This window comes from Pelodiscus sinensis, chromosome 1 (genome assembly GCF_049634645.1).
Source record: "Pelodiscus sinensis isolate JC-2024 chromosome 1, ASM4963464v1, whole genome shotgun sequence".
Lineage (NCBI taxonomy): Eukaryota > Metazoa > Chordata > Testudines > Trionychidae > Pelodiscus > Pelodiscus sinensis.
In genome coordinates, this window is record NC_134711.1 from 321,370,195 (window position 1) to 321,395,954 (window position 25,760).

At 44.2% G+C, this 25,760-nt stretch overlaps 1 protein-coding gene across 10 annotated transcripts in view; it reads right to left on the reverse strand.

Annotated features, from left to right (window-relative positions):
• Positions 1–25,760, reverse strand: part of FAM168A (family with sequence similarity 168 member A) — a 376,753-nt gene that overhangs the window by 57,340 nt on the left and 293,653 nt on the right. For all 10 annotated transcript variants that reach the window (XM_075919566.1, XM_075919569.1, XM_075919567.1 and 7 more), the window contains one exon: positions 10,218–10,298. In XM_075919566.1, coding sequence (XP_075775681.1) covers positions 10,218–10,298 — 81 coding nt within the window. The remainder of the gene's footprint in view (positions 1–10,217; positions 10,299–25,760) is intronic.

Here is a 25,760-nt window from a genome sequence, read left to right on the forward strand (position 1 = left end):
ATGAATTATAAGAAGTGGTGAGAAGTCACTAAAAAGAAGAAATGAGTCTGACTTCACCTGTACTGTCTGGTAGGAAATACACGAAGGAAATGGGAGATTTTTTGATCTTGGTTAAAATTTCCAAAGGCACCCAAATCTCATTTTCAAAAGGCACTTTGGCTCCAGAGATCTAGGCTCCAAAGTGCCAAAATCATTTCTGAAAATGGGACTTAGATAATCTAGTTATTTCAGTGCTTTGGAAAATTTAACCCTTAGGGTATGTATACACAGTGGGACACAATTGAATTAAGATACACAACTTCAGCTATGTTAATTTTGTAGCTGAAGTCAAAATAGCATAACTCGGCTTTTGGTGCAGTCTACACTTCAGGAAGTTGAAGGAAGAATGCTCTTCCTCCGACTTCCCATATGCCTCGTGAAATAAGGGTGACTAGCATGGACAGGGGCACCCCTCTCAGTTCGAATCAGCTGTCTTAACTCGACTACTAATTTGAACCCTGGAAGACTGACAGCGGCAGCTTCATTCTTCCTCTGCAGCATAGACATACCCTTAGGCTATGTCTACACAACGAGTTTTCTCAGCAAAAAGTATGCTAATGAGGGACTCATTTGCATGAGTCGTGATCTCATTTGCATATTTTCTGCCAATCTGTTTTTGCGCAAAAAACCCTTTTCCCGCAAGATTCGTTGGGGCATAAAGAACTTGTGGGAAAAGGGGTTTTTGCGCAAAAAGAAAACGTTCACACTGCTTGTTTTTATGCAAAAACCACAGTGCAAAAATGGATCGGCCGAAAATATGCAAATGAAATTGCGACTCATGCAAATGAATCCCTCATTAGCACATTTTATGCCGAGAAAACTCGTAGTGTAGATGTCGTCTTAGCATCTACAAAATCCTCCTCTCTCCTGCACAGCTGCTGTGGAGAATGTAGAAAGGGACAGTGCCAGTCCCTATTGTCACTCTGCTGTTATTTTTTTCATAAAGGCTCTGCTATCACAGTAGAAGAATCTGAAGAGAACAGCATAGGAGACATGGAGAACCAGAAACTTCAGAGCTGGCCACAGTAACTGAGGCTATGTCTACACAGCAGCATTTTTTCGGAATAACTGACGTTATTCTGAAATAGCATAGTCTGCGTCTACACAGCAAGCAGTTATTTCGACATGTCAAAATAATGTCGAGCTAGAAGACTTGTTATTCCAACTCCTGTAACCCTCATTTTACGAGGAGTAAGGGGAAGTCGGACTTCCTGCTGTGTAGAAAGCACCAAAAGTTGAAATAAGCTATTTCAACGTAAGCTACGCAATTGACGTAGCTCAAGCTGTGTAGCTTATTTTGGCTTTGGCCCTGCTGTGTAGATGTGCCCTGAGGGATCAAGAGAGGCCTGGTGCGATGTGAGCAGTGGCCTTCAGAAGTTGAGGAAATGGTGGCTTCTCTGAGGTAGGGACTGGGCTAGGCAAGAATTAAATTACAGCAATAACTTTAACAAGAACTTCAAATGGGGCTTTTGGATTTCCCCCTTAGAATCTAGTGGCAACTGTTGAGTTTTCTGTGGTGTGCGTGCTGAGCACCCTCAGCTCCAGTTTACCAAAAAGAGTGCTCGACTGTTAACTCTGGTTGGTTGAGTGTTTGGTCACCGTCATCATTAGTGAGTTTAATAAGCAGTGTCAGAAAGATTTAAAGACTCATGCTTTGAGTGCTTGCCTTCCCTGAGCTGAGGCTATTGGCTCATGAATATGAATATGCATAACTTGAAATCAGAGATATGAAGTTGGTTCTGTTTAAAATTCTAAATGTGTTAATAAGGGTCATTACTGATGCCCCAGAAACTTAAAGGCTCAGTGATCGAATCAATGACCCATGAATAGTCTTGGAAGCCCAAACTCTGGCTGGTCTTAAAAATACATGTGACTATGCCATCTGGTACTGGTTTCCATCTTGAACCTGGTATTTTTTCATGGGGCTGGGAGGTGCTGAACAAAGGATTTCCCCTCTGGGAGAAAGCAATGAGAAGCAATCAGCCTTTGTCTTCAGCTGGTTTTTGAAACTGCCTGGCCCACCCGGACAGGATACAAAGAACATTGAAAAAGCAGTAGACCTGGGCAGTATAAAGATGAAATCTGACTCGAAGCTCTTTAACTAAGATAAGAACAGCTGTTTACGGTAAGAATTTGCATGTAACAAGTTTGTTGGTGGATTAGAACTAGCGAAGCATTTTCTGTTCATTTTAATTTAGGAACTTACTTTAATCTAATTGTTTTTGCTTGCAACCACTTAAATCCTATCTTTTGTCCTTAATAAAAACACATTTGTTTATTATCAAGTCCAGTGTAAATAACTGTTACCTAGGCAGGGGAGCAACCACTGTGCATCTCTCTCTTTCACTGATAAAGAGGGTGGACTTCCTTATACACTCTCTTTGTGTTGGTTTCCTGGGTGCTGAGCTCTTATAGCTAAGCCCTCCGAGAGCTGAGCTAGTTCAGTATCTGTGCTGCTCTGCGGGGGTGAGGGGCGGTCACCCCAACTCTGAACCCAGCCTGGGGGAGACCAGAGAATCTGGCCCAGCAGAGCAGGGTGGTGAGGAGCCCCAGAGAGCAGGAAGGCAAGTGTCAGTGGCATGATGAGCACTCCCGGGGCCAACTCCAACGGGATTGCTGTGATTCACCCCATCACAGATATAGCTTAGAAATTCTCATACCAGATCATACCAGTGGGCCAAGTAATTTGGCATCTTATCTCTGATAATGGTTGGATCCAGATGCTTCAGAAACAGGTGACAAGAGTTCTTATAATTGTCAATTATTAAATCACCTGCCTCTAACCCCGGAGTCAGTGGCTAGCTTATGTGCTGAAGTACTAAGATGTTCATCCAACCTTTATACTTTTAACCTGTGTAATGTAAAATGTGGATGTTCTCATTATCAGTATACATCCCTTATCTCTCTTGGAATCTTGCTAAACTCTTAGCCTCAATTATGCTCCGTGGCATGGGGTTCCCCAAGTTAACTAAGCATTTTGCAGAACAATTTCTTTTATCATTTTACTACTTGTTTCTTTTCAGTTTCCTTAACTTTCTCCTCATTCTTGCATTTGTAAAAGGTAAATTAGGAGACCCTGGTTAGTCTTATCTGTGCCATTCATCATTATGTACCTTTCTCATCTCTCTCTCTGAACTGTGGCCTAGTTTCCAATTTCTCTTCATGGGCTATTTTTCAAACAAATTAACTTTTTTTTAATAACCTTTGAAGGTGCATCTTGCATGGGGCATAATACAGAGCCGCTGGCTCATTCATTCCATCTCTTGCTTATGAATAACATTCCTGGACTCGATCTGGTCCAGAGAGAAAAGTACACAGCACTATGAGATGTTACATGTGTGATTCTAAGGTTGCTGGATCCTTTCCAGATCCCTGCTGCTAGAGTCCTTCCCAAATGCTGGAGTCCTTCCTAGTAGCAGAGAAAAACTCCAGTAGCAGAAGTCAGTGGGACATTATACTGCTAAAAACAACCATATAGCGGGGGGTAGTATGTGTTCTCTACATGCTACTGAAAGGAGTGTGCAGTGTAGATGAACCTTTAAATTCTTGCCTCTCTTTGCCAAAATCCATCAGTTAAGTATATTAACCAGTCACTCGATACTGATTCCCTCTCCTTGGTCTGTTCATAGTTTCTTTCTCCTTATATATGTCAGTAACTTGATCCCCTTTTCACTGGGTTTTATTAATTGCACTGCACGCACGTGGATGATCGGCAAAGGCTGAATTCCAGCAGCTCCCCAAAATCCACAAACAAGACAGAAGGTTTCAATTACTGGGTTCAACCATAACTTCCTACAACAGAATGAATCAAAGTCTGAAAGCTGCCTCCTGGGTAAACAGTCCTCTTTTTCTCATGTCTCTGACCCTGCCAACTCCTTAATGCTCTTCTGAAGGTCTGAAAACTTGGCACCATTCTAAACTGTAAACATTCATTTTCCTCCCCGATTAGGGTTGGACTAGATGTCCTCCTGAAGTCTCTTCCAAACCCCTGCTCGAAGCAGGACTAACCCCAGCTAAACCACTCCAGCCAGGGTTTTGTCAAGCCGGGCCTTGGGATTCCACCACTTTTCTGGGCAACCCATTCCAGCATTTCACCACCCTCCTAGTTAAGTAGTTTTTCCTAATGTCCAAATTCCCCCACTGCAACTTGAGACCATTGCTTCGTGTTCTGCCATCTGCCACCACTGAGAATAGCCTGGCTCCATCCTCTTTGGATTTCCCCCGCCCCCAATTCAGGGAGTTGAAGGCAGCTGTCAAATCCCCCCTCATTTTTCTCTTCTGACGACTGAATAAACCCAGTTTCCTCAACCTCTCCCAGTGCCCCAGCCCCCTAATCATTTTCATAGCCCTCCACTGGACCTTCTCCTTTCTGTAGTGGGGGGCCCAAAACTGGATGCAATATTCCAGATGTGGCCTCGCCAGTGCTGAAGAGAGGGGAATAATCACTTCCCTAGATCTGCTGGGAATGCTCCTACCAACGTTGCCCAAAATGCCATTAGCCTTTTTTGGAAACAAGGGCACAGTTGCCGCATATTGTTTCTCATGTACTGTAATCCCCAGGTCCTTTTCTGTGCTTCGGGGGAGGGGGTGGACTGTGGGGCCCAGAGTGTCCTGGGGAATTAGCAGAAGGCCAGGCGCTGGCAGCAGGGGATGGGCCTGCCCCCACATTCACCAGGGTGGCAGGAGCCACAGGAAGAGGAACAACCCAGCCAGCCTGCTCTGCTCCACCACCTCCCAACCACGGTGAAGTGGAGCAACCTGGCCCCAGCCCACGCTGCACTCCCAAGCGATGTAGCTGGGAGCCGGGCTCAGGGGAGTGGAGTGGGCTGGGTCACTCTTCTTCCCGCCAGCGCAGTGAGCACGGGGCGACCCTTGCCAGCGCCAGTCCCCTAGTTAGCCCCAAGTTGTGTCACTTGGAGGTGAGGGTTTGGGGGAAGAGGTGCAGTGGGGATGTGGCAGAGCAGAGCAGGGGTAGGGCCTGGGATGGAGGGGTTCCTCCCAGCCCTGCACCCTTTAAGGATGGCACTAATCTTGAGAAGATGTGCCTGGAAACCGGCCACAACAGGAACATACATTGCACCTGCCTCCGCTAAAACTCCTCTTACGCTTTAACTCCCTTGCTGCTGAAAGCACCAGAATCTCCAAGCGACACTCTCCTTTGTAGGGCTCTGCCAAATTCACAGCTGTGAAAAATGTGTCACAGACTGTGAAATCTGGTATCCACCATGAAATCTGTTCGAGTACTTTTACCCAATACTCTGCGGATGTCACGGGGAGACCAGCATTTCCCAAACTGGGGGGGGGGGCTGATCCAAAAGGGGGTTGTAAGGTTATTCTAGGGGGGTCGGGGTATTGCCAGTCTTACTTCTGCACTGCCTTCAGAGTTGGGTGGCCAGAAAGTGGCAGCTGCTGGCCAAGCACCCTGTTCTCAAGGCAGCACCTCCAGCAGGAGCGCAGAAGTAAGGGTGGTAATGGGCAGGCAGAAAATGGCAGCTGTTGGCTAAGGGCTCAGCTCCGAGGGCAGCCATGCAGGACCAGGGGTAGCAACAGCTGCCACTCTGCCCTCCCAGCACCGGAGGCAGTGCTGCCAGCAGCAGTGCAGAATGAAGGGTGGCAATTAAAGATGTTAAATTTAGATTAATCAACTAATCGAATAGTCGATGTAATTTGCATTGACTATTCGATTAGTCGATAAGGGCACTTCCACCTTTGAAATGTAGCAAAAGCCCTGCCGGCTCTTGCTACATTTCAAAGGCAGAAGCGCCGTGGGGAGCACGGCCAGTGGGGGACTCAAGCAGTCCCCCCACTGGCCCCGTGCTTCCTGCTTTTGAAATGTTCAAGAGCCCCAAGAGTTGCTTACATCACTAGTGGCAATACCCCCACCAACAACTTCTTTTGGGTCACAACCCTGACACCCAGAACAGTGTGAAATTTCAGATTGAAATCCACAAAATAGTTACATTTCTGATTTTAAAAACCCTATGACCATGAAATGGACCAAAATGGATCATGCAGTAGAGGTAGATCCTACACATTTGGCAACAGGCTTGTAAGGGCTGATGCTCAAATGGAATGAGAGCACTTGAGAAGGGACACACACACGTACTCAGCTGGATCATCAGTTCCCATCTAGGCTATGGCACGATAGATCCGTCCCCTTCAACTTCACCCACTATCCTCCTGGAGCTCTAAGGTGCAGAGCCATCCTCGTTCTCTCCTTGCCTGCTCCTTCAATGTCTCTCTCAGACTCCACATGCTCCTCCTGCTGTTTTTGCTAGGGGCCGTGGACGGTAATTGCTTTTTTTATCAGCTTTGTTTTGGGACAGTACAATTCCTTTACTCAGTAGATATCAGAACTACTCCAAAGTCTAGGTCAGAGTCCTATACATTTAAATCCTGACTGTGTGCCCCATTTTCTTAAACTGCCCTCCTTATCCTTGATATCTAACACCCTGACCTGACACTAGGGCTTTATTTCGAAATAAACCCCCTTAGGTCGAATTAACAAGCAGAGCATCCACTCTATTAAGCCTGTTATTTTGAAATAATGGGTCACGTAGGGCATGTCTACACAGCAGGGCTAAAGTTGAAATAAGCTACGCAATTTGTGCTATGTCAATTGTGTAGCTTAAGTCCAAATAGCTTATTTCGGCTTTTGGCGCTGTCTACACAGCAGGAAGTCCAAGGAAGAGCTCTCTGCCTTCGACATCCCTTACTCCTCATAAAATGAGGTTACAGGAGTTGAAGTAAGAAGTCCTCCAGCTCGACATTATTTTGACATTATGCTGAAATAACTGCATGTAGTGTAGATGTGGATTATGTTATTCTGAAATAACACTGCTGTGTAGATGTACCGTTAGTTTGAAATCTGTACTCCTGCTTTCCTCAGGGAATAACACTAATTTCGAAATAGTTATTTTGAAATAGCATTAGAACGTCCACACTACTGCTGCTATTTTGAAATAATTATTCCCTAGAGTCATTCAAACTAATTACTCCCTAGTGCTCTAAGATGAGGTAGCATGTCCACATTAACGGAGGCTGCCTCGGACTAATTTCGAGGCTTCCCCATAGTGAGGACACACTAGTTTGATTTTATTATTTCGGGAGTTATTAAATAGATTTTACTTATTTCAAAATGGTTTCCTAGCATAGACATGCCCACAGGTAACTATCCTGAATAACATCATCCCACCTGGCGTCTCCCGAAGGGTTACCTCTTAACTCTCAAAGGGTATGTCTACACTACCACCCTAGTTCGAACTAGGATGGTAATGTAGTCAACCGGAGTTGCAAATGAAGCCCGGGATTTGAATTTCCCGGGCTTCATTTGCATGTTGCCGGGCACCGCCATTTTTAAATGTCCGCTAGTTCGGACTCCGGCTTCCTATTCCGAACTACCTGTACACCTTGTTCCGCATTCCACGAGGAGTACAGGTAGTTCGGAATAGGAAGCCTAATCCGAACTACCTAGTTCGTGCTGCATGTAGCCGCGGGCACGGAGTCCGACCTAGAGGACATTTAAAAATTGCGGCGCCCGGCAACATGCAAATGAAGCCCGGGAAATTCAAATCCCGGGCTTCATTTGCAACTCCGGTTGACTACATTACCACCCTAGTTCGAACTAGGGTGGTAGTGTAGACATACCCTTTGAGAGTTAAGAGGTAACCCTTCGGGAGACGCCAGGTGGGATGATGTTATTCAGGATAGTTACCTGTGGGCATGTCTATGCTAGGAAACCATTTTGAAATAAGTAAAATCTATTTAATAACTCCCGTGGAACGAGGTGTACAGGTAGTTTGGAATAGGAAGCCTAATCCGAACTACCTAGTTCGTGCCGCGTGTAGCCGTGGGCACGGAGTCCGAACTAGCGGACATTTAAAAATGGCAGCGCCCGGCAACATGCAAATGAAGCCCGGGAAATTCAAATCCCGGACTTCATTTGCAACTCCGGTTGACTACATTACCACCCTAGTTTGAACTAGGGTGGTAGTGTAGACATACCCAAATTTACTTGAGATAATCTCTATCAAGCTTCCCTGGGTCACTGTCATAAGCAGCTAGCACTAGGTATATCCTATAATTACCACTAAGAAAGCTGGCTGAAAATGTTCGGGCACAATGCCCTTCCACTGGAGAATGGAGCTGAGAAACTCAGGGTTTGTTATAAACAGTCCCTGCCTCCCCACATACACTCCAGGTCTCTCCTTTCTTTTCCCCATCTCGAATGCCCTCAACTCCAGCTCCTTGCTTTCACCCCCAGTGCCCACTTCTCCCCCTTGCCTCCCTGTTTCTTTTGCCACTGCCATTTCCCATGCCCCCAGATGCCTCCGGGTTGCTGTTTCCTCAATCAGTTACATCCCGCTCTCCCCCACTAGTTCTTCCTACCCCAGATTCCTGCTCTGCGCTCCACCAACACCCATCTAGCTCCCTGCTTCCACCACCCCTAAATACCTTCCCTCTCTGCCCTGTCCTCACTAGGTCCTGCTGTCTTCTCCCTGCCCCCACCAATCCCGCCCCACGACCACTACCCTATCCCTCTTGCTTCCCCCACGACCACTACCCTATCCCTCTAGTTCCTGTGCTTCATCCTGCCCTGCCAATATTGCTGTAACAACAACTCTGAAGCTTAAACAGCAGCAGGGAGTAAATCAAAACCACGGGGGTTACAAAAGGAGATATTGCCTCTCTTTCTGCTTTGCACTGTTTCGATTACATTGTATATGAAACAAAAATAAACAAGGGCCATTCCCAAAAACCCTTATTTAGCCCCTGAGTCTGACATCCTCAATCATACTGAGTAGCATCTTGCCAAATGAGTAGTTCCCCTGAACGTGAGAGTCTGCTCCCAGTGTACAGGACTTGTCACTGTGAGTAAAGATTTGTATTTGTTCCACTTGGCACCCTGATTTCAAAGAGCTCTTAAAACATATGCCTAACTTTAACGGGGGCCTAAAGAAAATCTCTTCCAGGCGCCAAGGAGAACACAGTTTGAGTAAGGACTTCAAGGTTTGGGCTCAAAAGGCACAAAACGCAAGTGGTGCAAAATGAGAGGACCCTCGTTAATTTGCATTCCTGGTATGCAGGAGCAGTTCATTGTGAATTACTAAATTTTGCCAATTACTGATGAAGCACATACAGAGAAAAGGAAGGCTGATCCAGAACAACACGTTCTGTGCTCACCTATATGAGCATGCAGTTCTGGTTTAATTTTGTATGACACTTTTGACAACTTAATATCGAGGAAGGATGGTCCAGTGATTGGGGTGCACACCTAAGACTTGGGAGACTAAGGTTCAATTCCTTGCTCTGCCACTGACTTCCTACATCACCTTGGGCAAGTCACTTCCACTGTTCCCCATAATAATAGCACTGCCCTGCCTCACAGGGTGATTGTAAGGATAAATGCATTAAGACTGTGTGGCATTTAGATGTTACGGTGAGGAGGGCTGAGGCAGATGACAAGGATTGGGTTGAGCTTACTATTGTCTCTGTATTATTAAATATTTGCTGAAAACCATATGGCAGGGGTGCCCAAACTTTTTTCAAAGAGGGCCAGATTTGATGAAGTGAACATGCGTGAGGGCCGACCATTTTGCCTGACATTCTTTGAACCATTAAAATTAAATGCAAATTAACTATTTTATGCAAAGTTTATTGCAAACGGCATACTTTTCATTTCGTCACATGGATGACAAATCTAAACAGATGTTAAATCACTCTGCCTTTCATATCTGAAGGCCAGATGAAAAAAAAATCCAGGAAGCTGAAATATATGTCAGGAACATTGTAAAGTACATTACATATTATTGGTAATAAAGGTTGTCTGTCAACTTTTAAGTTCAAAAAATAACATAACACCAAGTATACATGTTGTGTCCAAATATATTTTTAACTGATTTAGACCAACTGACATTAACTGAGATTTTACAATGTATTCATCTCAATACATATGGATTCGTTGGGGGCCATAAAAGATAGATATTGCCAAATTACCTGTGGGGCCGTATTAAACCGGAACACGGGCCGCAATTGGCCCGCGAGCCGGACTTTGGACATGCCTGCCATATGGAGACAGCTGGATTCTATGTGGCAGTTAACAAAGGGCAAATGAATGAGATTCTCTGGTATCTTTAACCATGTCTTGAACTGCTTCCAGAATGAAAAGTTGTTTTTACCTGGGGCATAGCCGGGGCTGCTGGTTGGATACATATTCGGATTGTAGGCAGGGGCAGCAGTGGGATACCCAGTTGGATAACCTGCAATGAGAAGGACACAGAAAATACACTTCTGTCAGTAAGAGTAAGGAGCAGAGAGCAGCTAGGAGACAAGCAAAAAAATCTGTCTAAACAAAAGTCAGATTGGCACCCAGTTGAAATATAAAGCTGAGCATACATAACCAGATGGGCAGGAAACATACAGAGCACAGAATGTATTGTAATCTTTCCTTTGTCATCTGCAATACTGAAATACCATTGCCCTGGAAACTGAAGGCAAATAACCAAGTCACTGAAGAATACAGGAATATTCAGCGTGTTCTGTAGAAGACGACCTGTTCCGTAGAACACTACTGCTACTAAGTTGCTTGCAGTCATAGGCACCAGGAATATTCAGGGCTGGAGGTGCAGCTCCAGCACTGCAACACAGCCTGAGTGTGACTGTGATGAATTGTGAAGCTGGAAGCAGAAGGGTCTCTGGAGCAGGGAGTTTGTTTATAAACAGAGGCAGGGCGATTCAGGTGACAAAAGGCTTGTTGTTCAAGTAAACTAAGGATCCTTATAAGGAATTTGAGGGGGGCTAGATACACTTAACCATTAATATTCTTGAAATGTCTTTAAACTAAAATTAAAACCACCTGAGTTAAAAAAAAACCATCAAGAAAGGATCAGCTCTGGGAGTAAAAAAGAATGCAGGCAGATGCCCAGCAGCAGAGTGGGGGCTATCCTGTATATTGCACCCAATGTAGAACGTATGATTACCTGCCCTATGGGCAGGTGGCATGTGTGTGCATTCAGTGCAAGGAGCTCCTGACCCTCAGGCATCATGTACAGGCTGTGGAGACCGGGGTGGCTGAACTGGAAGAAGTAAGGGAGGCAGAAAGGTACATGAGATTTTCCAAGGCACAGTAGAATGGTCCCAACCCCAGGTAAGACAGCCCCTGTGCTGTTGAGGAGGGTGAAAGTCTCTGGGAAGGAGAACATCCAACTGGAGCAGAGGGAAATGATCCCATAGTTGGGACCCTCCTTCCAGATGATGCCGTGGTATCCTCTCACACTGAGGATACCTCTCTGGGAGGCGGGTTGGATGAAGAGAGAACTCCAGTTATTAGGAAGAGACAGATGTTGGTAATGGGAGATTTGACCATTAGAAACATGGGCAGCTGGGTTTGTGATGACCAGGAGAACTGCATGGTGGCTTGCCTGCCTGGTACGAGGGTTGTGGCTCTCTCTTGAGACATCAAGATAGACTTATGGGTAGTGCTGGGCAGGAGCTGGAGGTCGTGGTACATGTAGGTACTAGTGACACAGGGAAGGATAGGAGAGAGGTCCTGGAGGGCAAATTTATGCTGCTGTGTAAGAAACTGAAATCCAGGATCTGTGTGATAGCATTCTCTGAAATACTTCCAGTTTCACACACACGCCCAGTTAGACAGGCAGAACTGCAGGGTCTCAATGCCTGGATGAGACCAATGGTTTAGGGAGGAGGGATTTAGATTTATTAAGAACTGGGGAATCTTTTGGGAAAGGGGGAGCCTATACAGGAAGGATGAGCTTCACCTAAGACAAAATAGAATCAGATTGATGGCACTTAAAATTAAAAAGGTCGTAGAGCAGTTTTTAAACTAAAAGCTGGGAGAAAGCTGACAGGGGCAGAGGAGTACATGGGTCAGATAGAGACATCCCTTAGGGGAGAGTCTATTAATGGAGATTCTCTATGTCCTAGTAAAGAGGAGAGGATGGAAGATGATAAAATACACATAAGATCTGATGAGAAACAGCCAAATGAAAAAGAGTCTCATTCAATCTCATCATGGGGAAGGAGGTGGATGTGATATACCTTGACTTTAGCAAAGCTTTTAATATGGTCTCCCACAGTTTTCTTGCCAGCAAGCTAAGGAAGTATGGATTGGATAAATGGATTTTAAACTGAACAGAAAGCTGGCTGGATTGTTGGGTGCAACGGGTAGTGATCAACGGCTCGATGTCTTGTTGGCGTTCGATATCAAGTGGGTCGGTTCTGGGGCCAGTTTTGTTCAACATCTCTATTAATGACCTGGAGGAGGGGATGGATTGCACCCGCAGCAGGTTCGCAGATGACACTAAGCTAGGGGGAGAGGTAGATATGTTAGAGGGTAGGGACAGGGACCAGAGTGACCTAGACAAATTGGAGGATTGGGCCAAAAGAAATCTGAGGAGGTTCAACAAAGACAAGTGCAGAGACCTGCACTTGGGATGGAAGAATCTCAAGCACTGTTACAGACTGGGGACCAACTGGCTAAGCAGCAGTTCAGCAGAAAAAGACTTGGCATTACAGTGAATGAGAAGTTGGATATGAGTCAACAGTGTGCCCTTGTAGCCAAGAAGGCTAACAGTATATTAGGTTGCATTAGAAGAAGCATTGCCAGGAGGCCTAGAGAAGTGATTATTCCCCTTTATTTGGCTCCGGTGAGACCACATTTGGAGTATTGCATCTAATTCTGGGACCTCCATTAGAGAAAGGATGTGGATGCATTGGAGAAAGCCCAGCAGAGGACAACAAACATGATTGGGGGATGAGGCACATGATTTATGAGGAGAGGCTGAGGGATTTTGAGATTATTTAGTCTACAGAAGAGAAGATTGAGATAGCAGCCTTCAGCTACCAGAGGATGGAGAGAGGCTGTTCTCAGTAGTGACAGATGGGAGAACAAGGAGCAATGCTCTCAAGTTGCATCGGGGTAGGTCTAGATTGGATATTAGGATAAACTGGTTCACTAGGAGGGTGGTGAAGCACTGAAATGGGCTACTTAAGGAGGTAGTGGAATCTCCATTCCTAAAGGTTTTTAAGGCCAGGCTTGACAAAACCCTGGTTGGGATGATTTATTTGGGGTTGGTCTTGTCTGGCAGAGGGTTGGACTCAATGACCCCCAGGGGTCTCTTCCAACCCTATGATTCTATGCAGTCGCATATCTAAAAAGTGGTAAGTTTTTTAAGTGCTTATATACAAACCCGAGAAGTCTACGTAATAATATGGGTAAACTAGAGTGCTTCATATTTAAGGAGGATATTGATATAATAAGCATCACAGAAATTTGATGGAATGAGGATAATCAATAGGACACAGTCATACCAAGGTACAAAATATATTGGAAGGACAGAACAGGTCATGCTGGTGGAGGAATGGCACTATATGTGAAAGAAAGCATAGAATGAAATGAAGTAAAAATCTTAAATGAACCAGATTGTAACATAGAAGCTCTATGGATAGTAATTCCATGCTCTAAATAATAAAAAATTAGCAGTAGGTATATATTACCGATCACCTGACCAAGATGGTGATAGTGACTGTGAAACTAAGGAAGATTAGAGAAACTATAAAAATTAAAAACTCAATAATAGTGGGGGATTTCAACTCTTCTCATACAGACTGGGTACACATCACCTCAGGATGGGACGCAGAGATAAAGTGTCTTGACCCCTCAAATGACTGCTTCTTGGAGCAGCTAGTTCTGGAACCCATAAGAGGAGAGGCAATTCTTGATTTAGTCCTAAGTGGAGTGCAGGATCTGGTTCAAGAGGTAAATATAACTAGACTGCTTGGAAATAGTGACCATAAAATAATAAAAGTTTTAACATCCCTATGATGGGAAAAACACCTCAGCAGCCCAACACTGTGGCATTATATTTCAGAAAGGGGAACTACACAAAATGAGGACACTAGTTAAACAGAAATTAAAAGATACAGTGTCAAAAGTGAAATTTCTGCAAGCTGCATGGAAACGTCTCAAAGACACCATAATAAGGCCTTAATTTAAATGTGTGCCTCAGATTTAAAAAAACACAGTATGAGAACCAAAAAAAGTGCAACCATGGCTTAACAACCAAGTAAAAGAAGCAGTGAGAAATAAAAAGGCATAGTTTAAAAAGTGGAAATTAAATCCTAATGAGCAAAATAGAAAGGAGCGTAAACTCTGGCAAAAAAGTGTAAAAATATAATTATGAAGGCCAAAAAGGAAGACGAACAGCTAGGCAAAAACTCAAAAAGTAATAGCAACATTTTTTAAGTACATCAGAAGGAGAAAGCATACCAAACAAACTGAGCCTTCAGGCAGATGTAAGGGGGAGTTTGGATAAGGGAGCGGTTTGGGTTCTTGGCTTTCTGGGCACCACCAAAATTTCTGCAAACCTGCTTGCAGTGACATATTAACATGATGTATGTGTCTTATTGAATTCACAATAAAATGTCAAGATTAGAGTACACATGTTTTATTAAGTCTTCATGTTGCTAAATAATCACTGAATTTAGAAACAAATCTTAAATTAGGAAATTATACTTCCAGTCTTGGTTAGTCCTGAGCCCTCTCTACTCCCACAGGGAACTGAGAGACTTCTACATCTTGTAGCAAAAGCTCAGCTCCTTATTTGGTTGGGCTCTCAGAGTTTCTACAAACCAGGTCCTCTTGTTGTAGGAAAGCTAGAGACATTGCATAAAAGCAGTGCAGCTCTGGGGGCCACTCATCGCTTGCACAACTATCGTTAATAGGAGGTGCCCAAAGGTCTGCCAAACAACCTAGAAAATGACAAGCAAGACAATTTGTACCATTTGGAACTAATAGGTGAGGCAAAGGGTTTTAATGGGCATTTTAACAAAGGATCCTTCTTCAATTAGCGAGGCGCCTAGGTCACTGAACTCACAGGAAAATCATTTTTAAAACTAAAAGCCCTATTTTGCAACCCTTGCTCTTATAAACAGGGCAATTGAAGTCAACAGGACCCAATCCCCCTCCTGAATATCGTGCTGTCATGTGCTTTCACAATTGCATGTGTATGTATGCAATGTACATACCCAGCATGCAGCTTCTCAAAATACACTCTGTGTTATTGTGTGTTCTCCCTTTCTATCTGGAATTCAGCTTGTTGGGGACTGGTTGGCTTGCCCGGCTTTTTTTAAATCACCACAATTTCAGGACATTTCACAGACTGAGTTACTTAATTCCCACCCAGTTAAATTATTTTTAGATAAACTCATTGTGCAGGTTCTGCAGTGTACAGGTTCAGTCCCTGCTGTACAGTGGTACTTACTACAATGGCCTTCACCTCAGGGGTAGGTGCTATTCTGTGGAGGACAAAATGAATGAATCCTAGGCAGTTTCCTGTGTTGCAGTGACAGAGACCATCTTCCTGTAACCAGCAAATCTCGGAAAAAGGCCCTTAGTAAAAGACCACAAACTTTCCCACTGTTAAAGAATCACTTTGTCACAAACTGCTTGCACAGCCATGCTTTCACACATGTAATGTCCAAGCTTGCACTGGTAAACTACTGTATATTTGAGAAAGTTTGCCCATCTGTCTGTCTTTCTGTGTGTGTGTCTGTTCAAGAACTCCTAAACAGTAAGAGCTAGGACCACCAAATTTTGTATGCAACTTCCTCTAATCATAACTTAAAGCAAGGTAAGGACTTGGTTATTCCAGGACAATGGGAAGTGTCTGGAATGTGACTGTTTCTCATAACATGGAAAGGGAGGGTTCTGGTAGCAGGAACACTTATACTGTATATAACCCCATTGGGACAACCAAGGGCAGGGTTGGAGAAAAGGACAGCTATCTACTATACATCTAAGGGTGTGTCTAGACTACAGAGTTTTGTCGACAAAAGTGGACTTTTGTCGACAAAACTATACCTGCGTCTACACTACCGCTGAGTTCTGTTGACATAACGTCGACAGAACTCAGCAGTTTTGTTGACGCTGGTAAACCTCATTTTACGAGGCATAACGCCTTTTGTCGACAGAGTTCTGTCGACAGAAGGTGTTATTGCATCTAGGGTTGTGTCTAGACTACACGGTTTTGTCGACAAAGCAGATTGCTTTGTCGACAGAGCTGAATGTAGTCTAGACGCTCTTTGTCGACAGAAGCTTTGTCGACAGTATCTGTCGACAAAAGCCTGTAGTCTAGATGTACCCTAAGAGAGGGAGTTTGTGTGTGTGTCTTTCTGTCTGTTCCCCAGGTACACTCCTCCCCCAACTGTGCCTGCTGCAGCAGCCAGGTGAGAACTGCCTCTACATGGGGGCTGAACTCTCTCCAAGGGAGCCAGCATACTGACCCCCTCATCCCCAGTCCCACCCCAGATCAATGATTTCAATGAAGAAAAACAAAAATTATTTGAGTTAAGGACCTGAGCAATGCTGGGTAAATCTGCTAGTCTACTATAACTCGATTTCCAAAGCGTGGCATTCGGCACTAAGCCTAGTGCTGCAAAGATTTTTTTTAAGTTAATTTGAATAAATTTAATTCAACAGTCATGACCACTGTAGTGGAATAAATTATTAAATGTTCTATCCTCTCATTTTCATCAGTATTACATTTGGCTTCTAAATTGGGTTAATTAAAAATTGCTATCATTAATGCTAGATATGCTGAGGCTTAACCGACCCCTCCGCCCCACATATAAAACCCTGTTGTGCGTGTGCTTGGGAGTCTGCAGTATTTTAGTAATCAAGCTGCTTTTAGGAACATTATTTATAGATTCAGTGATTGTGCACACAGAATCCTAATGAGAAAGAAGTCGAGTCAGAAATATCCACACTTCGACTCACATTCATTACATGATTCATTTCCTTAAGTACTTTTCACTCCCTCTCACAAAGGGTGTCCATATTGCCACAGCCTGTTTGTAGCTATTAAACCACCAAAGAATTGCTTGAAGTTGTAGTGACTTTCCCATGACTCCCTGGTCTGGAGACAGGCAGGAACTGGAGCGGAATTGGGCTAGGAAGTAGAAAATCTCAGCACAAACTTTTCATGGTAAAAAGCTTTCCAGTATGTTCTCCTACGCTAGGAAACCTGCAAGATCCATGAAGACTCCTGAAGTGCCACTTGAAGCTTTTTAAACTCTGTTTTGCTCAGGAATACAAAATGAAATAGGCTCTGCCTAGCCTTCCTTCATTGCCTCTTCTTAGGCTTTGTCTGGACCAGGATACAGGGTGAGCTGCAAGACCATGTTAGCTGGGGCTGGCCTAACGGGAAAAAAAGGAGGTTTGGGGATTTGCTTTCATTGCAACACAGAATATTTTTTTTCCATACAAAATATCCCAAAGTATCCACTAGCCCAGAGGTAGACAATAATTTTTGGTGGGAGGCCACTCCAAGATTTTGGTAAGTGGTCAAGGGCCGCACTTTTCTGTGGAGGGGGCGTGGGGTCTAGGTTGGAGGTTGGGTGCAGAAGGGTGCATGGGGTAAGGGACTGGGGTGCAGGAGATGGTGTGGGATCTGAAAGGGTTTTTGGGTGGAGGAGGGGGTTGTGACCTGGGTCAAGGGATTGGGGTGTAGGGTCAGGGAGGAGGAGGTGTGGGTGCAGGAAAGGGTTCTGGCCTGGGGGAGGGGTGCAAGAGGGGGGTACAGGGTCTGGGAGGGAGTTGTGACCTGGGGCAGGGGGTGCAAAGTGTTTGGATGGTGATCTGGGGGAGGGAGTTGGGTGCCAGAGGCAGGCGCTGGCTGGGAGGAGTTTACCTAAGTGTATCCTGGCTGACTGCCCCTGCCTGCTTGAAAATACAGGCTGCGCCCTCCACATGGATCTCAACTCCAGGTGGGGGGAAGAGGCTTGCACTGCCCCAGTCTCTCAGGCCAATCTGTTTCCAGTCAACAGGAGCTGAGAGATTGGCTGGGGTCAGTTCTTATTGGCCGGCTGTTTCTGGTCAATAGGAGCTGAGGATTGGGATGGAGGCGGGGAGATTGCATGAAGCCTGCCTTTCCCTGCAGAGCAGAGAGCCGCAGGAATTGTGTTTTAAACCGCGGTAGCTGCGTGACTGAGGGCCCTGGCAGGGTGATCTGCAGGCTGGATCTGGTGGCTTAGTGGGTCAGATCCAGCCCCCGGGCCGCATTTTGCCCAGCCCTGCTGTAATAAGTTCCCAAACTGTAAGAAACTGTCCGAGCAGGAGATTAGTACAACAAACAACAACAACAACAAGTGGTTTCCAGAGCCCAGTCAGCCTTACCCTCTGCACAAACTAATTTAGCGGGGCTCAATCAAGGATGCCAAGGTCAATGACCAAACTCCCGCATTGCTAGAGTGCTGCCCTCTTCTGGATGCCTTGCCCATTCCTCATCACCCTCTGCAAGGTTGGTGTGGACAGCTCCTGCCTTGAGTATGTGTCCTCACACTTCCTTGTCTCTCTGCTCCCTACATCCCTTGTCAGGGTACTCTCATGTGCCCCACCCCCTCCACAATCTATGCCAGCGGTTCCCAACCTTTTCCAGATGGGGACCCATTTTTTACAATTCAGGAAGACTTGGTGACCCAAGGCAATTCAAAAACAGGGGGAGGAGGGAGGGCAGAGCCTTTTGAAATGTAATGATGACCCATATTTGGGTCCCGACCCATAGGTTGGGAAACCCTGTTCTATGCAGATGTCTTCAAGGAGGAGGAGACGACAGTGACTCATCAATATATTCATTGTCTGCATTCCAACTCCAGTCAATTCTGTGCATTACTGTACAGAAAACAGGTATAAGTTCCTATGAGTCCCTATAGCCCTTTCATATCTTATTTCTAAATAAGCCTCCCTCACATCAAGGGACCTCTTCTCTTTGTTCCATCCTAACGACCGTACCCTTGCATGTTGACTTTCCTGGTTGGAAGAGTCAAATTGACTCCACCTCACTGTCTGCCTTGAAAGAGAAAAGGCATATGTTTCCCTCAACCCTATTTCTACTATAGTAGAAGAGTGTTGCTCGGGTCCTTAACTCAAATAAGTTACGTTTTTCTTCATTTAAATCATTGTTCTGGGATGGGGTCGGGAATAAGGGATTCAGTGTGCAGGCTACTCCAAAGAGAGAAGATAACCCCAGCCCTCTGTCACCCCAACAGCTTGGGGCCAAGTGAGAAGTGCCTGTGGATGGCTTCTGCAGCAGGCGCAGCTGGGAAAGGGGTGCACGACTTCTGGCTGGGGGACAGACACACAGCCAGACAGCTAGACAAACTCTCTGAAATATATAGTAGATCAGGGTTACTCAACTTTGGAAGCTCTGGGGGCCACAATGATACGCATGACACATGCCGAGGGCTACAACTTAAGTGTGGTTGCATATACATGCAAATATCTATGCAAATAGTTTCTTTCACACAATGCCCAGGTGCTCCTGGCACCTCCTCTCTGGGGGCTAGAAACGCCGATACCCTGTACCTGTCTGTTCCAGCCAGCCCATCTGCCTGCATCTTTCAATGCTCAGCCCGTCTAGGAGATGCCTTGTCATTGTGGAGCGTGTTCCCACCGGAGGCCATGTTCAAAGGATCCCACCCATGGGAAGTGTGTTGAACCCTCCTTAAACCCAAACCGCACCATGGGCCGCGGGCAACATGTTGGCTAGCCCTGTAGTAGGTAGCTGTCCCTTTCTCCACCTCTGTCCCCTGTTGTCCCAGTGGGGTAATAGCTGTTCTGGTCTCCATCTCTGCCCCCTGTGGTCATTACACAGTATAACTGTCCCTCCTGTCAGACTCTTCCCATTCCATTTTATGAGAAACAATCTAATTCCAGGCACATCCCATTGTCCTGGAACAACCAAACCTGACTTTACTGTGAATTATGCTAAGAGGAAGCTGCATACCAAATTTGTGGTATTAGCTCTGACCGTTTAGGAGGAGCTCTTGAACAAATGGACTCTCAGATGGATGGACAGAAAGACAGATGCATATTTCTAAAATATATAGTAAGATAACACCACCACCACTGCCTAGCTCTTACATTCTGCTTTCATCCATAGATCTGCAAGCACTTTGCAAAGCTGGCCAGGATCATTACCCACTTCCTTTTAATAGATGGAAAACAGAGGCACAGAGCGGTGAAGTCACTTGCCCAGAGTCATCTAGCATGCAAACAGCAGAACCATGACTAGAACCCACATTTCCTAAGTCCCAGGTCAATGTTCTATCTGCTAGGCTAAGTATGACTCTCTCAGATATAACCTGTAGCAGATTACAGTAAATGTATCACAGGCCAAAGGAAGACATTTATTCATATTATGGCAGAGCCTAATTTATGCAATATCAATCTTTACTTCTACATTTTGAAAAGGTCCCATCTTCTCTCTTTGGTACAAATCCAGCAATCAAATATTCCGTACAGGTTGAACTGCTCTAGTCCAAAACTCTCTGGTCCGGAAAGATTTGTGGTTTGGAGTAATTTTAGTTAGCCGGAGGTCCACTTTTCATGGGTGTAGCCAAGTTTCCTGCGGTATCATAAAGTTGGTTTACAGCCACCAGTCCTGGCTCTCAGTGTCCTGTGCTGTTATTTAGCTCTAATTTATCTCTGACCATCCTCTAATAGCCTAGTAAGCAGTGGATGCGTCAGTAATGCTGCTAGACAATATTGACCGCCTGTGGTCCAGAAAATTCTCTCATTCAGAAATGGTCAGCGTGTCAGCGAGAGAGGTTCAACCTACACTATCTATCTACTGCAAACAAGCCCCTTTCTCTTCAAAAGACTTTTAAAAACAAATCTTAGATCAAAATTTTCAAAGTTAGGCACTTAAACAGGTCTCAAGCAAATCAGATTACTTTTACTCAGATGCTTAAATAGGTGTAGGTGCCTAATATTAGCTGCCTATATTTTGAAAATGTTGGCCAATGTTTTTTGTTGCATTTCTTTGAATTGATCGGTTTAATTATTCAAAAAATGTGACATTATTTAAGACATATACAGAGACAACAGTGTGCTATCGGATATTCTTATTTGTTTTGCATTAGTCAGTTTTCAATGGTTTTTTTAGCTTACATACAGTCCGAGTTCTTTGTTTTTATTTTTCACAGTGAAATACAATAAAGTTATGACATTTTAAAAATAATTTCATTTCAAATAAATTTTTATGCCATTAAAGAAAATTCTAATAATCTCACCCACAGGAGAACATATTTGACCTTCACTCTAATCTCTTTTCTACACAAAACATATCCGATCACACATACCGCAATAACTTTATAAGTCTTGACCTCCCACAGCAAATAATTGCTTTTTGTTTATTATGGAAAAGTGTGAGAAATGGCTGCAACTTTGTGCTTATTGCTAATACTGAAAGATGAGACGGTCTTGGGCAGTATGGTCTAGTGGCTAGTCAGGCAGTTTTGCTGTCAAAAACTGTTCACAAATAGTAAATTAGGCCCCCTCCCAAATTATGAGATTGACTTTAAAATTGTGAGATTTTAAAAACTAATACACTTGAGTCTTTTAAATTGCTTTCTGGTTTTTCAGACTTTGTATAATTTGTGTTTTCCAAATTTGTAGTTTTTCTCTACAACCATGACTACAAAAAACTTGCTACTTAATACAGCAAAAGCTGAGATCCTCACAACCAGAGGTGCTGGGGCTTTAAGAGAAAACGTCACAAGACTTGCAATGAACTCAGGAGAGCAACATTGAGCGGGCTTGCATTCTAGTCCTGCTTCTCCCGCTGTCTTCCTGTCCCATCAGGGTGAACCACTTTCCCTCTCACTCCCCATCAGTCTTGTCTATATGGGCTCCAATCCTGCACAGAGAACTGTGTGCGCACATGGATCGCTGCTCCTGTGGGGAGGTCTCAGAGATTTAAATGGGGCTCTGTGGGATTGGGGCCCTAAAACGTAAGTTCTTTGGGGAAGGGTTGTCTTTTAGGAGGGGTGCAGTGGGGCTAAGGCAGGCTCACCCTTGCCCTGGCCCTGCACCACTCCCAAAAGCATCCAGCAAACTCCATTCCAATCCTGTTGAGTCCTCCTCTCTGCTCTGTGGAGATAGGATACAGAGTGGGAGAGGGGCACCTTGACATTAGCACCCCTTCTCTCCCTCCCCTGCCCTGCACAGAAAGCAGGGGGCTCCTGAGAGAATAGCTCTAATGCAAAGGCACAGCAGTGGGGAGAGGGGCAGCTGAAGCGCTGGCCCTTGATAGCCTTTTCGCCAAACCAGTCAGGATCACCTGTCAGAGGCTCAGAGATCTACCAGTAAATCCCGATCTACAGATAGGTGACCACTGTCATAGAGAGTTCTGAGAGAATAGGGGGGGGGGGGGGGAGATGTCAAGCAGAATTTAATCCCGTTCCTTAGAGAAGGAATAGATATTTTTCAAAAATTTCATTTCCAATCATTCTGAAAATTAATCCACAATCAACAGCAGCAGGAAGCTCAATGTTTATTTAATATTCTCCCTGCAGAAGACTTATGGCACTAGAGATCAGAGAAACACTAGCTGAACCAGTCTAAAAATTACAATGTAATAACTGGCTAAGGAAAATGAAAAACACTCAGGGCTGTACTACTTACTTAAGTACGTATTTTAAAGCTGCCTTTTATTTTTCATGGATTTCTAAATGTTTCTATAAAATTATTACCATCTCTGCTCCTCGTTATGTTCTTTGACGCAGTGTTGACTTTGATTAATGTATCTTAGGCCTCAGCTCTCAACCTCCCCAAATCCCTCCATTGTGCATAACTTTTTAATATGTACACCTTGTGGAAACACAAAAGAAAGGGAATTCTGGCAATACATTATACTCACTGGTGGACAGAGCCTTTTCAAGCAAAAGGAACAGCTTGGTGTAGCTCAGCCCCTCCAGATTATACAGACTGTACATAATAAAGCAGATTGCTTATATTTCCAGCCATATAGTTTACTACCTACATGAGGACAGATGTGCTTAAATTTATACACGTGAAGACCAGCACAATAGCCTCCCTTTCTGATATGCTGAGCTTTTGCTGTTTAGTGAACAGCATCAAAGACATGTCTTGTTCCATTTTGCTGACCTCTTATACTGCTCCCTAATATTTCTGTGATTTTTTTTCCTGCCCCCAACTACCAGCTGTCCAGTGAAGCTGGGCATCAACACCAGAGAAAAGGTTGACAAACTGATGAGAATACAAAAGAGAACTAAAATGATGTGGGTAAAGGGTAGATGTCTGAGTAAGCTTGGGAGGATTAGATCATTATGCTGATGAACGTCGATTTCACTGTACACACACAAAGCAACGAAAATATAGTTCCATCAATAAGAATCAAAATGCACAGATAAGAAAAGTAAGAAAAATACTGATTGAGAACTTACCCGAGTTTGATTTCTCACTATTTACTTTGTATATTGTGGCATCCTATTGACAGGTTGTGTTTTCAATGCTTATAAAGCTAACTTTTTGGATCTCAACTACCATTAGTTATTCTCTGACCGGCCACCATTGCCTGGTCCCTCACATAATACCCACAACTGTGAAAACGTAATCAATACAAATAATTTTAAAAATGCTTAAAACCCATAATTTTTCCCATTTGTGAAAATTTAAATATAAAACAAGTGTTTAAAATGCTTAAAAATAAACATTGATATTATTAATCAAAATTATAAAAAAATTAAAAATTCTCTCTGCCAAGCCTGCTTACAAGATAAAGCAAAACATGCACAGCCTGGGTATGTGGCTACTCATAGAAAATTCAAGAATACAAACACACCAAAAAAGCTTGGGAGATAGGCTTCTAACTATCATTGCAGATCAACATACTTGGCTCCAATGGACCAGACATTGGGGTACCAATTCCAGTGGAAAACTATTCCCTGAAAACACCCCACATTAGCATTCTATCATTTTAGCCTGAGGGCAAATACTGGAAACACCTCAAAATGAACATTGCACAGAAGTAATGTGCTCCCTGCATAAAACAGATTGCTGCATTCTGTACTAACGGAATGTAGAAAAACAACAAATAGTTTTGCAGCATCTTAGAACAAAGGTGGGCAATAATTTTTAACTGGGGATTGCTTCAGAAATGTTTAAAGTGGTCCTGGGCCAACCTGGAAGGGGCAGGGCCTCAGGTGGAAGAGGCAGGGCCAGGACACTTCTGTGCTTCCTCACCCACAGACCCTGATTGGCCTGGAGGTGGGGGAGGAACAGCAAGGCCTCCATGGGCCAGATCAACTTGCTTGGAGGGCTGGATCCGGCCCATGGAGGCCCTTTTGCCCACCCCTGCCTTAGAGACTAACAAAAAAACGTAGATTGCATCATGAGGTTTCGTGGGCACAACACACTTCTTCAGATGAATGGAGTTTAAGGGGTCCAGTTTTCAAATAAATAGCGCAGAGAGGGGATGGGGGGGGAGAAGAAAAAAAGGGGGAAAGAAATTGTCAATTAGTGTGTCCATGCTAAATGAAGCTGATAAGAATACTTAGTACTCACTTTAAGTACTCTTTGTTTGTTTTTGTCATAGAATACTAGGACTGGAAGGGACCTCGAGAGGTCATCAAGTCCAGTCCCCTGCCCTCATGGCAGGACCCAGTACTGTCTAGACCATCCCTGATAGACATTTATCTAACCTACTCTTAAATATCTCCAGAGATGGAGATTCCACAACCTCCCTGGGCAATTTATTCCAGTGTTGTAGGAATCAAACTCGTAAATAAAATTAAATTATGTAGCTTCCCTGTTGAGCTGGCTTTTGAAATGGGTTTGAAATAATATGGTGACTGAGATCCATTAATGAGTGTCCAGGCAAATTAAAATGTCCCCCAACAGGTTTCTGTGTCCTTCTGTTTGATTCCTACAAGCAGACTACATTAATTTACAAGACAAAATGGTCTACTTCATTCTTTCCCCTAAGAATTCTAGAACAGGGATATATTTCTAATAGCAGTTATATCACAAGTACTTTTAAATGACAAGCTAATAAAGTCCTTATCTAAGCACTGTATAAAATGATGCTTCGATCCATTCAATATCTATCACCGAGGCCTCAAGCTAGGTGTTGTTCAGAGACTTCCTGCATTATTTCAAAAGCCAATTAACTACAGTACTAAAATTCAATACAATAAAAACCCAGGCACTCAAGCAAAACTGTATGTATTATGTAATTCATTGTTACAAGTTGAATAATTCAACTGGCCATTTTTCTAATCCCCCCTTTAAAACCCTAAACATTTTTCTGCCAATTTGTTTTCATTAAGTGGCATCTTTTAAATTGCAATGCAACCAGAAATATTTTGTTTTTACTGTGACATATTCAGTTGAGAAATATTAAGCCAAATCCCTTTTTATCTGCAGGTTATCTGCATATTACATCTTAAGATCACCTTCTACCCATTCTCATTCAGTTACTTTCTAGAGCTACCTAAGACAGGGATGGGAAAAATTCTGGCCCATGGGCCAGATCCCGTCCATAGGGTTAATCCTTGGCGAGCCCCCACCTCAATGTTTACCTGTGCCTCTGTAGGTATCAAATGATTGCAACTCTTATTGGCCACAAATCACTGTTCACAGCCAACATGAGCGGCAGGAAGCAGCATTCTAGTCCACGCTGCTTCCTGTCACACGCAGTGTCTGCAAGTAGTGATGTGCAGCCAATGAGAACTGCGATCGTATGATACCTGTAGAAGTGCAGGTAAACATAGCGGCAAAGACTGCCATTTTTTTATTGCCCACCCCTGACCTAAGAAAGGCTTAAAATATTATAAATCTTTGCTGCATTCTTCATGGCACAGCAAAAACGTCCTCAGGAGTTTCTATCCTGCTGTAGTTT